Genomic DNA, 16,708 nt, shown 5'->3' with positions numbered 1-16,708 from the left:
CCATCCTCTGTGTGGAGTTTGCATGTTCTCCCCGTGTCTGCGTCCCACAGTCCAAAGACATATAGGTCAGGTGAATCGACCATCGTAATTGTGCTTAGCTATGAATGTGTGTGTGTGTGTGTGTCAGCCCTGTGTGATGGCCGGGCGGCTTGTCCAGGATGTCTCCCCGCCTGCCGCCTAATGACTGCTGGGATAGGCTCCAGCAACCCCGCGACCCTGAGAGCAGGACAAGTGGTTCGGATAACGGATGGATGGATGTTTATGAGGGTGGGATACCTGCAGTCAGTTTAGACTGAAGATGTCACTTAGTTGAATTATCAAACATATCTGTCAATCAGCGTTGTATCCAGATGAACTGATTCAGCCTTCTTTGACCTTGCCTTTTTGTTTGTGTGATTACGTCCAGCGTGGACAAGTCATGGTAAAGTTTGCTCCGCTGTGTGAAGCTCTCGATACTTTGTCATTGTTATAAAAAGTCAGCCTTTGTGTTGTTTGGCCACTCTCTCCTCCGGCTTGCTGTAGCTGTCTGTTCGGCCACTGCAGCAGCAGCCTGTCTTCGTCAGATTTCGTCCGCACTATATTCTGGTTCATACAAGTTGTGCTGAATGGTAGGTAGTCGTCCAAAGGTTTTTCAGTGGAGCCATGCTGAGATAATTTTACTGTTCAAACAATCTCAGGTACAACAGCTGAGTGTGTTTCCAGAAATGTGCCTGCTGTGCCGTTCCAGGAAACCTGGGATGCACTCCCCATTGATCGAGAATCAAAATAAAGATGTAACTCCCTGTTTTTCAGCAGTACTTCTTCCGCGGCACAGTGACATCAGCAAAATGTCAGTGGCCCACGGAAGTAAGCAGGCCTTCCAGAGCTGGCTACGGAGATACAGAAGATAACGCAGAGTCTGCTGGACATTAAAGACATGGAAACCCTATGACTAGTGTACGGTTGACTATTATCCAGCCATTATCCAAGTCGCTTATCCCAATTGAAAAGTCCGCAAAGTCCCGCCCCCCTTAGTTACTGTTGCTATGCCTGTCAAGCATTTCAGAACTATACAGGAAGTAGCCGGAAAACACCAAAGCATGAAGGAAGAAATCAGCGCATTGTGTGGGTAAAAGTAACAGTAATAATACATTAGCTGTATTAGCTATCAATTATAGCTAGTAGCAAGCTTAGCGTGGAGCAGACAGGTATTTTTGTTGATTTTTGGATGGATTAAGCTGGCCATGGGGTCTGCTATACTGCCAAATCTATTGCCGACATTGCTCTTCTTGCGTTCTGGGTTTCGGGAAGGGAAAGAAAATTACACCCCCTCCAAACTTTTCAGATATCTAGTATCCGATTTGGAGATCTCATAGGCACACCGTTTCAGCATTTTGCCGTGTGTTTGAAAGCTTGACGGACCGTTGCTAAGGTAGGATTGGACAAGCACTGTTCTGGGGCGGTACTTTGCGAAAGGTCAGTTGGGGTCATGGGATGCTGGAGCCTATCTCAGCAGTCATTGGGTGGCAGGCGACTATTGGTTGACTATTCTATGGTTGAAAATTAGTGTAGCATTTCTTTACAGCTAAAACTTTTTCTTTCTTTCTTCATCTCCCGTCCTTGACATTGTTTTTTTTTTCGCAATTAGTCAGAAAATGATTGAAAGAGTTACTGGTATTTTAAGTGTCGAATTTGGCAGAACATTCCAATATATGTGTAATATTCCAATATTTTATGAGAAATGTGAAACGTTGATCTGTTGAATCACTTTAAGTGGAATATTGATTTAAAATGACAAAATATTTTAATGGCATGTCAACCCTGTAAGATCTTTGTCTTCCAGTCAAAATATATTTTCAATTTGTTACCTACTGATCATGATTACAGAGTTATGCACAAGGGCTTGTTTATTTACTGTCAGGCCAGCCATTATAAATGTGGGCAGAATAGTTTGCTATTGAGTATTTTTCCATATGCTCTAGATTTTTGGGAAAGTTGGCTCAAGTTGATTGACCTTTTATAGTGAGGCAGGTCTTTTTACTTTTGGACCCTTTTCATGAATGTGGGAATCTTGGGTGTTGACAGAATATGATTCTAAATAGTTTTCCCCCAGCTTTACCGGCTTCTTGATGTAGTGTACGCAAAGAAACCAGGAAAAAAACAAAAACAAAATAAAAAACTAACAGATTTACTGTTTTGCCTACTAATGAAACAAATACAGTAGCCCAAAAAGACCTGCAGTAAGGTATACAGTGGATATAAAAGTCTACACACACCCCTTAAAATGGTATTGTTTTTGATGAAACCAAGATAAATCATATCAGTGTGGCGGACACTAGGGGCTATGCCTCTCACCCAGAGCAGGGCTGTGAGCTGGGGGCGTGGTTTGCGTTCCCGGGCTCGCTGGTGCAGGGTTGTTCCTGTTTCAGTTTGGTTTCGGAGCTGAGGAATAAAGTTCAAACTGGCCTTCGTCTCCTGTGTTTTTCCTCATCCTGCCACATCAGAACTTTTCCCACCCTCAACGTGAAATTGCAGCCTATAAAATTCAGGTGAAAAAAAAACTTTTTGGGGAAATAAAGTAAGAGATACCTGGCTGGATAATAATTTTTGTTAAAAAAAAAAGAAAAAGGCAAGCTCAGTTTTGCATTTAGTGTATTTGGAAATAATTTTTCAAAAGCCGCAAAATAAGCCTGTAGCCTACATTGCATCATAGGGGGAAAAATAATTATGAATGCCTATAACAGTGTACTTGGGTGGCCACATGATGAGAAATGGAGAATAGCCTACAGGCAAAAAATAAAATTCTGCAGTAGATGTTATTTTCTATAAGTCCCATTGGATAAACCAATGAATTAAGCCTTTAGGGATATAAGAAAGTTAGTAATAGTCTAATACTGGGGTGGCTAACCATGTGCCATGTAGAGCCATGTGTATGCAGGTTTTCATTCCAGCTGGACTCCCCACCGGGTGATTTGACTGATTAGCAACCCTTCAACCAAAGAGGAAGAATGTATCAGTGAAATCACCTGGTGTGGAGTCGGGTTGAAATGAAAACCTGCATACACTTGGCTCTCCATGGCACATGGTTAGCCACCGCTGGTCTAATACATAACACAAAACACTCTTCAGGGGGGTTTTCAGGCCAGGCTCATTAAAGTTCTGTGACAATGGTCCACGGTCAGGTTTCGGGTTTAAGCTCCCCAGGGTTAGGTTAGACTGAGCTTGATTCCTTAGACCCGCTCAAAACTCCACTTGTTGCTTCATCAGGCACACTCTGTTTACATTAGGAGTGCCTATGAGTAGGTGCCTGTTGACTTAGATATTTGATGCGTCTCAAGGAGTTCACCGAAGTCCCAAGGCTCACCCTAAATGTCTCACGACAACTTAAAACCTACATCGATATGTTTCGGCAATTTAGGAAACCACCCGAGAAAGAATAACAGCAAAAATCAACTACAAACAATGTTCAAATGAACAAGGATTTTTGTTATGTGAAGTCCCACAACAATAACAGCTCTATACTATCCTGATACCTGTCAGTAGAAACTTGATAAGGTCGGGGAGGAGAGAGGTAGGGCTGGGGCATAGGGGAAGCACAGCGTGCCAGCCCAGCCCACACAGGGTCTCACCTGTTGGCTCAAGACAAGCAAAAACAAAGACAAAAACATTGTGCAAAACAGTTATGAGAAAACACATTAACTATGTTTCCATTAATAACGTTGACTGGATCCACATTTCTAATCCCAGAAGAGGCAATGTTATAAATCAGTTGTTAAAATAGGGAAGCATATTGGATAAGTAACCCTGTTGCCTGATTGAGACACTAGCCCTTTCTTATAACTTTGCCCGTTTGCCCATTTTGGCATTTTTATTTTTTTGTGCCGGCAGGTGCATGGGGTGGTCTGGCACACTGTGCTTCCCCTCTGGCAAAGCCACCCCTCTTTTATCATGTTTCGCAACGACAGGCATCAAAAGAGCACAAAACTGCTATTGTTGTGAGATTTAAAAATAAAAAAAATCCAGTTTTGTGTGGACATCGTATGTATTTGATTTTTATAATTTTTCTGGGAAGTTTTCCTGCATTGTCAAATTATGTAGATGCTTTATCTTTTTACGAAACGTATAGTCTATAATAATGAGCCTTGATTGGAGACTGGACTTCTGTCACATGTCTACAAGTCAACAGGCACTTACTTATAGACATGCCTGATACTAAAATAGAAAATCTGATGATTGATAGAAGAGAGAACCTGGTATGCATGGATACCCTCTTTTAAAAGCAAGTATGACATGACATAAATTCTACTGGAACCAATCTGCAGGTGTAGCTGAGCCTCTCTACTAGATGACTGACTCATCTAGTAAAATATTGCTTCCATTCACCATCATCATCATCATCATCATCATCATCATCAGCGGTCACTCTGGGTTGAGTATGACTCGGGGTGGAGTGGATAAGGTGGTGGTCAGTCCAGCAGTCATCTGCATTGATCATCACTCTGGTGTTAAGTACCTCACATCGGTCTCTTTGACGGGCGATAATGTAGTCAATGAGGTGCCAGATGTTAGAACGTTAGAACGAGCGTGCCTCCAGGTTGTTTTTAATTTGTTCTTCTGGTGGAAGAGTGTGTTGGTGACGATAAGGCCGTGTCTGAGCATGCTGTTAACAGCAGGATGCCATTGGAGTTTGTGTTTCCAACTCACATACAGTATTTGACCTACGAAAGTAAAAACCCAAGAAAAATGCACACGCTTAAGTAATGGGGGTGAGCAAAACTGATAAATTTGGTTCGCTACCTGTCCAACAGAATAGAAGTAACTTTGGCATCACTTGAAAAACCTTTGTCCATTTTCAGAGCATTCAATTGTGAAATGGCCACACCAATATTTATCCTAATTGTTCGTTCGTTCGTTCATTCATTCATTCATTCATTCATTCATTCATTCATTCATTCATTCATTCATTCATTCATTCATTCATTCATTCATTCATTCATTCATTCATTATCCAAACCGCTTATCCTTGCTCAGGGTCACGGGGATGCTGGAGCCTATCCCAGCAATTATTGGGCGGCAGGCAGGGAGAAACCCTGGACAAGCCGCCAGTCCATCAAAGGGCTGACACATTCACACCTAGAGAATTATTTTTTTTTTTTTTAGGGAATTCATTTTTTTGTTATTTTTAAGAAATAAAATCAAATGCCCATGACCCTGAGAACAGGATACGTGGGTTGGATAATGGATGGATGAATTGATGGATGGGAAAATAAAAGCATTCACTTATTTTTCGTTGAATTTTTTGGACTCAGAATCATAAGTCAATGAAGCAAAGGGTGGCTGCTAAGCTAACGCTTTGAATCTTTACTGGGCTTGCTTTTGCAACTTTGTGGCCAGCGCATGACTTTAGAAGAGTGATTACACTTTTTTTTTGTGGACCCCCCCCCCCTTTTTTTTTTCTCTCCTTAATTGTACTTAGCCAATTACCCTATTTTCTGAGCCGTCTCGGTAGCTGCTCCATCTCCTCTGCTGAGCTGGGGAGGGCTGCAGACTACCGCACGCTTCCTCCGATACATGTGGAGTCGCCAGCCGTACATTTTCACCTGACAGTGAGGCGTTTCACCAGGGGGGCGTAGGATGTGGGAGGATCATGCTATTTCTTCAAGTTTCCCCTCCCCCGTGAACAAGCGCCTGACCGACAAGAGGAGGCGCTAGTGCAGTGACCATGACACATACCCACAACCAGCCTCCCACCCACAGACACGGCCAATTGTGTCTGTAGGGACGCTCGACCAAGCCGGAGGTAACACGGGGATTTGAACCGGTGATCGCTGTGTTGATAGGCAATGGAATAGACCATTACGCTACCCGGACGTCCTAAGAGTGATTTAACTTAAGCTGAACTAAGTGTGCAATATAAAGTTTTAACACACACCCACCAACCAATCAGAAACGAGAACTCACCATGACCATCCCTTATAAGCCAAGGTTCTATAATGAAGTCTAGCAGTTATGGAATTTTGTAATTTATTGTGGAGACCCGTTTACTTTGGAAGAGTGAAAGCTTAGAAGGTTGAGCTTGCAAACTCTTTGCCTTGAAGTTGAGGAGAAAAGTAAAATGGCCAGTCCTAAATGAAAGGAAAAATCTCCATGTTTTGAAAACGAGCAGTACTTGATAGGGCTGTGCAATATAACGATATATATCATGTCCCCAATCCTCTCATTGGAGTCCACGAGCCACTGTGAAAAGTTAAAATGGCCATGTGTACTATTCAGAGGATTTTGGACCCCAATCCCCTGTAAATCGTACATGTGGCATTTTTAACTCTAATTACTATAATTTGCATATGATCGCTGGTTTTGGTTGTGTCGCAGTTGTGCCGGTTTTGGTCGTTATGCAACTGTGCTGTTTCTAAGGTTGGGTATATCAGCTGTCAGCTTGACGAAGTAACTTGGATTGTTGATGAAATGTTTCTCCCACTTAAAGTTGTGTCCAGATCACTGATTCACTTTCTGGGATTTCCTTACCTGGATTATTGAGCATGCATAGAGACATATTGGGATAGGAGTTCTGGTCTTATTACACAGTTATTATATGTTTGGAAAATTGTTCTTGTTAATAACATTGATTATTAAAGAGAACACGTAGAAATAAAGTGGATGGGAATTTGACTCCTGTTGAAAAACGTTGCCACTTGCTTGTTATGTGGCGATGAAGTTGTTTGTGACTTGACGTAAAGGTGTTAAGTGAGGCACTCTAGCCTTTATTATTTTTCCCTAGGGCGCCTAGCAATATTTTCCTGCCCGCCTAGGAAAATTTACAATCTTTTGGACTGGTTCCATGCCAAGAATTAAAATGTTCTTCTCACTGTGGGTTAGGGGTGTAAGAAAACATCGATACACTCGAGTATCGCGATATTGTCTTTTTTGATACTATATCGATTCTCAAAACCAATATATCGATTTTAAATTGTTTACATGTAAAGGTTCATGACAAACATTTTGTCTTGTGTGTAGCCCCATGACCGCTAGATATCAGTGTTGTAATCTATCTTCAGCCATCTGACTCTTCCACTCCAACCCAACAGCGTAAACTGAGACAGGAAGTAGCATAAGCACAAAGAACACAGGCCTGTGAGATCGCAATGTATCGCCTTTCTTACAGTATGGCAATATATTGAATCGTAACCCCTGTATCGTGATACATATCGTATCTCCACATTCTCGCCAATACACAGCCCTACTGTAGCTGGTAGCTGGTCTTATCTCAACGATTGTTTGTGTTGTTTGTTATTTTTAATATTTTGGATTGATTGCTGGTCTTATTGTATTGTATATTGGCAAACACGGTGGTGCAGTGGTTACCGCGGTTGCCTCACAGCAAGAAGGTCTTGGGTTCAAGTCCCAGGGTAGTCCAACCTTGGGGGTCATCCCGGGTTGTCCTCTGTGTGGAGTTTTCCTGTTCTCCCCGTGTCTGCGTGGGTTTCCTCCGGGGGTTCTGGTTTCCTCCCACAGTCCAAAGACATATAGGTCAGGTGAATCGACCGTACTAAATTGTCCCTAGGTGTGTGTGTGTGTGTGGGCCCTGTGTGATGGCCTGACGGCCTGTCCAGGGTTTCTCCCCGCCTGCTACCCAATGACAGCTGGGATAGGCTCCAGCATCCCCACGACCCTGAGAATAGGATAAGCGGTTCAGATAATGGATGGATGGATATTGGCAAACACACACAATAATACGCACATCCACCCGAACTGGATTCCTAAATGTCCATGTTTTAATCCAAGTTTATGCCCTAACCTGGCCCCTGCCACTGGATCTTGTCTTCCAGTAAAAGGTGCCGACAACTCCTTGATCCTATGATAATATGGACTTTTTTACTCGCATGTCCTCGACACTAGCCCTGTCTAACGGCCACACACAGGGTGATGCTACTCTGAGTCACCGAGGAACACATTTAAAGTATTCAGGTTGACTCGGTTCAGAGGAAATGATGTTGAGCATTACCCAAGCCCTCCTTCCACAGCTCAGCTGAACCCCTGCCAGAGGCACTGTGTGTTAGATCATTTATAACACTGTGTGTTAGATCATTTATAACACCGTGTGTTAGATCATTTATAACACCTTGTGTTAGATCATTTTTAGCACCTTTTGTTAGATCATTTATAACACCTTTTGTTAGATCATTTATAACACCTTGTTAGGCCATTTATAACACCTTGTGTTAGATCAATTATAATACCTTTTGTTAGATCATTTATAACACCTTTTGTTAGATGATTTATAACACCTTGTGTTAGATCATTTATAACACCTTGTGTTAGATCATTTATAACCTCGTGTGTTAAATCATTTATAACACCTTGTGTTAGATCATTTATAACACCGCGTTCGATCATTTATAACACCTTGTTTTAGATCATTTATAACACCGTGTGTTAGACCATTTATAACACCTTGTGTTAGATCGTTTATAACCTTGTAATAGATTGTTTATAACACCGTGTGTTAGATCGTTTATACCACTGTGTTAGATTGTTTATAACACCGTGTGTTAGTTTATACCACCGTGTGTTAGATTGTTTATAACACCGTGTGTTAGATAATTTATAACTCATTTATAACACCATGTGTTAGATCATTTATAACACCTTGTGTCAGATCATTTATAACACCTTGTGTTAGATCATTTATAACACTTGGTGTTAGATAGTTTATAACACTGTGTGTTAGATCATTTATAACACCTTGTGTTAGATAGTTTATAACACCATGTGTTAGATCATTTATAACACCTTATGTTAGATCATTTATAACACCTTTTGTTAGATAGTTTATAACACCTTGTGTTAGATAATTTATACCACTGTGTGTTAGATCGTTTATAACACCTTGTGTCAGATCATTTATAACATCTTGTGTTAGATAATTTTAACACTTTGTGTCAGATAGTTTATAATGCCGTGTGTTAGATCATTTATAACACTTTGTGTTAGATCATTCATAGCACCTTGTGTTAGATAGTTTATAACACCTTGTGTTAGATCATTTATAACACTTTGTGTTAGATAGTTTATAACACCTCTTTATCAGATTGTAAGAGAGCCACTCTGCTGACTGAGCCACACCTTTTCTTTTTCCACATCCTACATTCATCATAGTATAATGGTGACTTTCGACAAGTTTTCCTCCTTCTGTTATGCATTGAATCAGGACATTTAAAAGGAGAAATGATGCACCTTCTAATGAATTTCCCAAGTGAATCCTCCACATCAGATAACATGCTCTCTGCTGCTTTGTGTACAGAGAGCCATTCCATTTCAGATCCACTCCATTTCTCCCCCATCCCAGATAAAGCAGAGGAGCAAGACGGGTTAGGGGAATACATTTAGATAAGGTCATAATTTCCTACATTATTCATCAGTTTTTCGAAGTGTACTATCTATGAGAAAGAGAATGTGTGAAGTCACTGCATTGGCCGATATAGAATCAAACTTTTTAAAAAGTGATCTGCCTGTGAATTAAATCCGTTTTTGCACGTCCATAAATGTCATAAAATAAAATAAAAAACAAACTCCATGGTTAAGTGTTGTTCAGTTACATAATAATGCCTGAAAATGAATTTGTTCATGTGATGCAAAATAAATCAAATAACAGAAAGTTCAGATTACTGTCATAACATGGAGGGTGTGGCGAGCCGTGCCGTATCACCAGACCTCCCTGTCTGCTGTACTATGGCATGGTCTTACTGAGTAAACGTCATAAACTGAAGATGGCCGTGTCAGTGTGGTAGATCAGAAGGAAATTCAGTTCAGTTAGCCTTCACTAGGTGCAGTAATGGCTTTAATAAATACAGTAGAGAATTATCAACTCCAAGCACGCTATGTTAAAGTACATTTAGATTTCTGTATGCCACTTTTAAAGTGTGCTAGCATTTAAATCAGGAAGTCCTCACGCAGAGGTATCAGAACTTTACCCCAAATATTTTAGTATTTTTCTCTTGTGTCTCTGTGGAACATAGGATTGAACAGTATTTTGTTTAATAAATATGTAATATTTAATATCTTTTAATATTTTATTCAATATTTTATTTAATATATTATGTAATCTAAAAATAATAATAAATATATTTATTTAATATTTAGATATACTATATAATTAATGTAAATATTTAATATTAAGTATTAAATATCATTAGATAAATATGTATTGAACAATAACACAATGTCAAGTGTTTGTTGGTTAGAGAGTCTGTTGTAAAGAGCTTTGTTTAATTCCAATAATACATCAGTGTGAACATGTTACAGTGTTCATTTTATTTCGTGTGTTTTTAGTAAAGTGGGTTCTCAAGGCTTTTTAAACTATTATTTTGGCTGCCTTTTATGTTCAGTTTTATTTAATGGATGAAAGGAGGTGGTGCAAAAAACTCTCCGCCTATGTTTTCTAGCCTGGGAGCCATTGTTCACAAGAATGAAGGTCACAATACCAAATTTAGACACTTTGTCTAAAAACCTTCCATGTTGCTGGTAATATATTGTTCATTAAAATTACTTGAAACATGTATGAGCATATGAAAACATATGACTCACGGCTTTGTGTGTTTCACATTTGTTAAAAACGGTAAAGTAGTGATCTCAAAGATTCTCTCGTAAATAAATGTGTTAAGATACTGTCCTTTACAGCAGGAGGTGACACAAGGATAATTCTGCCTACTGGCTATTGATGTACACCCTTGCATTTGCAGTAATACGGAGATATATGAAGGTGTCTGTGAAATACAGAAGTATGAAGGATGCCATGTGTTGCACAGTGGATGAGGAGGTGCAGTGTGTGTGTGTGTGTTGCACAGTGGATCAGGAGGTACAGCGTGTGTGTGTTTCACAGTGGATGATGAGGTGCAGTGTGTGTTGCACAGTGGATGAGGAGGTGCAGCGTGTGTGTGTTGCACAGTGGATGAGGAGATGCAGTGTGTGTTGCACGGTGGTTGAGGAGGTGCTGTGTGTGTGTGTTGCACAGTGGATGAGGAGGTGCAGTGTGTGTTGCCCAGTGGATGACTAGGTGCTGTGTGTGTGTGTGTGTTGCACAGTGGATGAGGAGGTGCAGTGTGTGTGTGTTGCAGCAATGGCTGGTCCACCACACAGGACGGGCCTCACATTCTGTGTAAAGGTGTTGTGGCTAGTGTTTCAAAAATGACATTACAATAGAAAACTGTGGCGTGGCGGTACAGTTTTTTCTGATATGGTGTAAAACTATTCTGATCTTTCTGTAGTATCAGTACTGAATGATGTTGAAAGACAAGGGCACACATTTAAGTAGCAGTGAATATACAATGACTTGTGGTCCCCTAATTCTACTGTGTTATGTTTTTAGGAGCCATTTGAAGATGGCTTTGCTAATGGGGATGAGCTCACGGCGGCTGAGGATGCTGCAGCCAAAGAGGCGGCTGAATCCAAAGGAGTGGTGAAGTTTGGCTGGATCAAGGGCGTGTTGGTGAGTGTTGGCTCTGCTGCTTCTGCATGCAGTCCTGACCGCACACCCAACCACAATGTGCTCATTTCCTTAAGTTTCTTGCAATAGGTATGAAATATACGCATCTCCATTTCCACTTTTCTTAGCTTTAAACCTCCCTCTTTGTTCTCTTTTTAACCCTTCTGTTGTCTATGGGTCAAGAAAATGACCAATAGCAGTGTTTAACAGCAGAGAAAAGACTCTAAATGATATTTTTTTCAATCTGAAATTTGATGCCTTTTCCTAGAGTGACCCCGACAGTAGAAAAAGTGAGACATTGTGTTTGTTCATATTTCTGTGAAAGCTGTACACCACTAAGGTACTGAACCGTCTTAGGGTCATGTTTGACCCAAAGACAAAAACTTTCTGCACATTTCTTCTACTTTCTTAGGTTATACAAGTGCTATCTATCTCTTGCTAAAAAGTTCATTTTTACACCTACGCAGTACAATAAGCAATAATAATAATAATGATGATGATGATGATGATGGTGGTGATAATTAAAATAATAAACCACTACTTTAGTAAAGAAAACAAGTGTGACAGGTGTGTTGTAATAAAACCGAGTGGTGTCCGCTGATGAAATGCAGTGTTTCTGCACTGTGAAGAGGGAAAACCCAGATAGTCATAGTACAGTTTCTGCACTGTGAAGAGGGAAAGCACAGTCATAGTATAGTTTCTGCACTGTGACAAGGGAAAGCACAGCTAGTCATACATAGTATAGTTTCTGCACTGTGAAGAGGGAAAGCACAGATAGTCATAGTATAGTTTCTGCACTTTGAAGAGGGACAACCTCGATAGTCATAGTATAGTTTCTGCACTTTGAAGAGGGACAACCTCGATAGTCATAGTATAGTTTCTGCACTGTGAAGAGGGAAAACAGATGGTCATAGTATAGTTTCTGCACTGTGGAGAGGGAAAACCCAGATAGTCCTAGTATAGTTTCTGCACTGTGGAGAGGGAAAACCCAGATAGTCCTAGTATAGTTTCTGCACTGTGAAGAGGGAAAACAGATGGTCATAGTATAGTTTCTGCACTGTGAAGAGGGAAAACCCAGATAGTCCTGGTATAGTTTCTGCACTGTAAAGAGGGAAAACCCAGATGGTCATAGTATAGTTTCTGCACTGTGGAGAGGGAAAACCCAGATAGTCATAGTATAGTTTCTGCACTGTAGAGAGGGAAAACCCAGATAGTCATAGCATAGTTTCTGCACTGTGAAGAGGGAAAACACAGATAGTAATAGTATAGTTTCTGCACTGTGAAGAGGGAAAACCCAGATAGTCATGGTATAGTTTCTGCACTGTGAGGAGGGAGAACCCAGATAGTCACACAGTTTGTGATGAATGACAGCTTGTTTCTTCATGCAGAATAGATTTTGGGTTTAAAATCAAAGTAAGTTGCTTTAATTTAGAGGGCTAGTGAAGGCGGGTCATAGATGACCCCGGAGACAAGGGCAGTGTACACAATGTGTGGACAACACAAAGGACAAGAGTAATGTCTGACGTTGCTCCATTAATGCATTTAATGAGCGTTATTGTGAAGCCGGAATGCAGTATCGCTAAACATCAACTGCAGTTGCATAATACATTTTACACATTTTTTAATACATTTCCTTAAAGACTTACAAAGTGCTTTAAAGCAAAATAAGCAGTGAAACCTTCAAAAAATCAAGCAGCTATACAACAAAATACTGGAAGACCAGCACTTGTGGTTTCATTAAGGATAACAGCTTGAGAGCATCCAGTAAATTGAGGAAGTACTATAGATATATGACTCCAAGCTTTACAAAGCAACTGAAATACATTTCAGCTAATGGCTGTCTTCATTCTGAGATAGCCATTAGCTTAGAGGAAGCTTTATGATTGATGTAAAAATACATATACTATAGCTTTATGATTGATGTAAAGATACATATACTATAGCTTTATGATTGATGTAAAGATACACATACAGCTTTATGATTGACGTTAAGATACACATATTGGCCAAAATGGACTTCAAAGATGAAGTATAACACATTGTGATCTCTGATATAGATTGTATGAACTAGTCCACAAGACTGACATTAAACATGTTGTCTAAATCCGGGACACTCGGCTCAGGATTTTGTGCGATGTTAAGCTACTAATAAGAAGAGAACTACACTGACCACAACCCAGAAGAGTTGTTGGTGCGACACCAGGTCTGAAATGGACTTGAGTGTTTAAAAGTAAGGGTAGCAGGGATTAACATTTCATTCAGAACGTGTCTGCGTTTTATCTCCCTACGTGTATTTTGACATGTGGAGCCCTTCCTTCCTCTCTAGTATAAACTTGGCAGCTATTATTCTTCTTTCTGCTTTTGGGTGAGGACGGACTTGTTCTACTTGCAGGGAAACTGTCATCAGTAAATGAACTCATATGCAGTACTTAGCTAATGTGTTATCTTCTTCTTCTTCTTCTTTCGGCTATTGTATTCTATTTTCTCAAATTATCTTCACTGAAAAATGTGAAACTTCATTTGATCTGTATTATGTGTGTTCACTTGTACCCCCAACGTAACCACAGACTTCAGTGTACTGCTCAGGAACACTTAAGTGGGCTGGAGGCATGCTGAACCAGACCTGAGCCTCACTTCTCCCTGGTCACCAAGGCTGTTTAAGCATTTTTACAAAGCCAACTACAATCTATAACATTTAATGAAATGAAAAAGAATCAATCTGGAGGAAACTAAAACTCCTCTTCCAAAGTGTTTCCCTCGATGATTTGATGTATTTAGCGGTTGAAACTTCTGATTTTATTGGGATATTTTACCTATAGTTGATGGTGATAAACATATTTCCATAAACACCGTCCTCATTTTACAGGGCCGGTGTATGTAGAAAGTTATTCTGTAGTTGATGTTTTTTCTGTTGCGTCACGTCCATCCTAACTCTGCAGGTGCGCTGCATGTTGAACATTTGGGGTGTGATGCTCTTCATCCGCATGTCGTGGATTGTGGGCCAAGCAGGGATTGGTAAGTTGACACCTACACACAGACCTTGAAGGGTCCATGTGAATTACTGTTTTAATTCACACACGATTCACCACCCTGGTCCCATGTTCTTCTTGGACGCGTCCCCTTGACCCCCTCTGCTCTCCTCTTGACCTCCCCAGTACGATGTGAAATGTCGCCACAAGGTGACACTTGTGGTCCACTGTGACTTGCTGTCTTGCTGCGAATTGCGCCAAACAGTTGTCGTAATGGGGGATGAAAGAAATTCAGAACCATTTGATGTGCTGTGGAATAGTGCTGCAGATGTTGTCACCCTCATGAAGTTGTGTTTAAAAGCAGACCTTTTTTTGTCGCGTCTAACTGCTGGTACTCTTCTCCTTTACAGCTCTTTCCTGTGTGATTGTTCTCATGGCGACAGTTGTGACGACCATCACCGGCCTGTCCACCTCGGCCATCGCAACCAACGGTTTTGTACGAGGAGGTACGCCTGGTCACACCGAGTAGCTGGAATCTGATTCAGTTTGATTAGTTAACCATCTTAATTTAGAGTCCAACCAAAATCCAAATGCGTGTTTTTCATCACACTATAGATCTGCTCTGTACAGGGTCTGTTTTGTGTCCTCTTCTCTTCTGTGTTGCGTCCTCTTCTGAGGAACAAAATCATGATCCAGAAGGAATAAATGTGCGTTTTAGGTTGTTTTATTGTCACGACAGCAGCACAAATCTCGGCGTCTACTGACATGCATGTGTTTGGTGATCCATCTGCGTAGCTGGTAATAGCCAATCACCGCTTTTCATTTGGAGGACGGTTTCTGAGGACCTTTTTTTTTTCCAAGGTCAGCCCTTCAGAGCAGGTTCAGTAGCCTACAGCACAACGTAACGGTATGCTAGCCAGCCTACTGTGTCTAGGTTTATATGTTCTGTAGCTCGGTGCAGCGGTGAGGAGTCCCTGCATGAGCTTCCATCCAGTGCAGGAACCCAAGGTGAATGGGTGAGGTTTTTAGGGAAGCGTGTCACGTTGGAGTTTACAGTGCACAGCTGCAAGCCTCCGCTTTGCTCCTCTGTGCTTTATCAACCGGGCTCGGCAAACAAAGTGGCTTCTGTTCAATGCTGGTTTTGAAGCCTGGAGCCATACCAACAATCCTGAACAGTGCCCGAGTAAGTACTTGGATGTTTGTTTTTGTAGCCAGCGTTAACCCTCATGGATCTGAAGGTCCAGATCAAAGACCATGTGAGCGGCTAGCCACAATGTGCTGCTAACACTAGCCAGTGAACGCCGGCAGCGTTCATCAACCGGGTGAGAAACAGTCGATTTGCTGATCGACTGTCAGCAAATCTCATGATCGGTCCTTCCTGATTTTGAATTGCAGCTGGCGTCTCGCCATGTTAAGTGCCACTCAATAATAAAAAGTGTGCTATCTATTGCCCCATAACATCATTCACACATGTACGAGCAGGGAAGCTGATAACATCTTCCAGCAACACCTGCTTTCAGCTGGTATCCACACAGCATCATGGGAATGCCCACTCAGGGCTCGAGGAGTAGATGCTGTTTCAGCATACCAGTCCAAACATATGCTTTACTTTCTTTTTAGAAGTAAAAAAATCAAAATCAGCTTTATTAAGTGTGCCCATGCACACGAGGAATGTGACTTTGGTACAAGGCAGCTCCTGGCTCTTGCAGACATCACTCATACAAAAAGCAGAAGAAGAAAAAAAAATTTTTTTTTCTTCATGCATGCTCAATAATCCAGGTAAGAAATAAGGTTGAATTAGTTCATCTGGACACGTTTATTGACCAGTGACAATAAACTTTTTTTTTCCCCACTGTGTTCTATAAGGTGTCCTTGAGTGCTCTGAAAGGCGTCCACAAATAAAATGCATTAATATTATTATTATTATTATACACATTTGCTTTAACTTCATGCCATAATACAACATAATAACTGGGCGGGCCCATTCCAAGGGTAGAATGAGGTAGACATCTATTTGATGGATAGTGCCTTTCTTAGGATATGAGATGTTCCACGTAGTGCCATCTTCTGTAGTTTTTGTATTCTGATGTTACCCGGGATCCATTGGGTGTATTTCTCCATCCCTTTTTTTTACAAGTCCCATGGCTCCTATCACTACTGGTATTGTTGTGGTTTTCATTCCCCACATTCATTCAATCTCTATTTCAGGGTCTTTATATTTTGACAGTTTTTCATTATTATTATGATTGTTATTATTATCCAGAATTGAACAACAGCA

General features: G+C 40.9%; 1 protein-coding gene across 2 annotated transcripts in view; it reads left to right on the top strand.

Annotated features, from left to right (window-relative positions):
* LOC130121976 (solute carrier family 12 member 2-like) overlaps window positions 1-16,708 on the top strand; it is a 138,143-nt gene that overhangs the window by 22,800 nt on the left and 98,635 nt on the right. For both annotated transcript variants that reach the window (XM_056290975.1, XM_056290976.1), the window contains exons 2-4: window positions 11,345-11,464; window positions 14,401-14,476; window positions 14,841-14,936. In XM_056290975.1, the coding sequence (XP_056146950.1) occupies window positions 11,345-11,464; window positions 14,401-14,476; window positions 14,841-14,936 (292 nt within the window). The remainder of the gene's footprint in view (window positions 1-11,344; window positions 11,465-14,400; window positions 14,477-14,840; window positions 14,937-16,708) is intronic.

The sequence above is a fragment of the Lampris incognitus genome, chromosome 12, assembly GCF_029633865.1.
Source record: "Lampris incognitus isolate fLamInc1 chromosome 12, fLamInc1.hap2, whole genome shotgun sequence".
In the NCBI taxonomy this organism is placed as follows: Eukaryota; Metazoa; Chordata; class Actinopteri; order Lampriformes; family Lampridae; genus Lampris; species Lampris incognitus.
The sequence above is the reverse complement of the archived record's forward strand: the minus strand, read 5'-3'. Positions and strand labels throughout refer to the sequence as shown.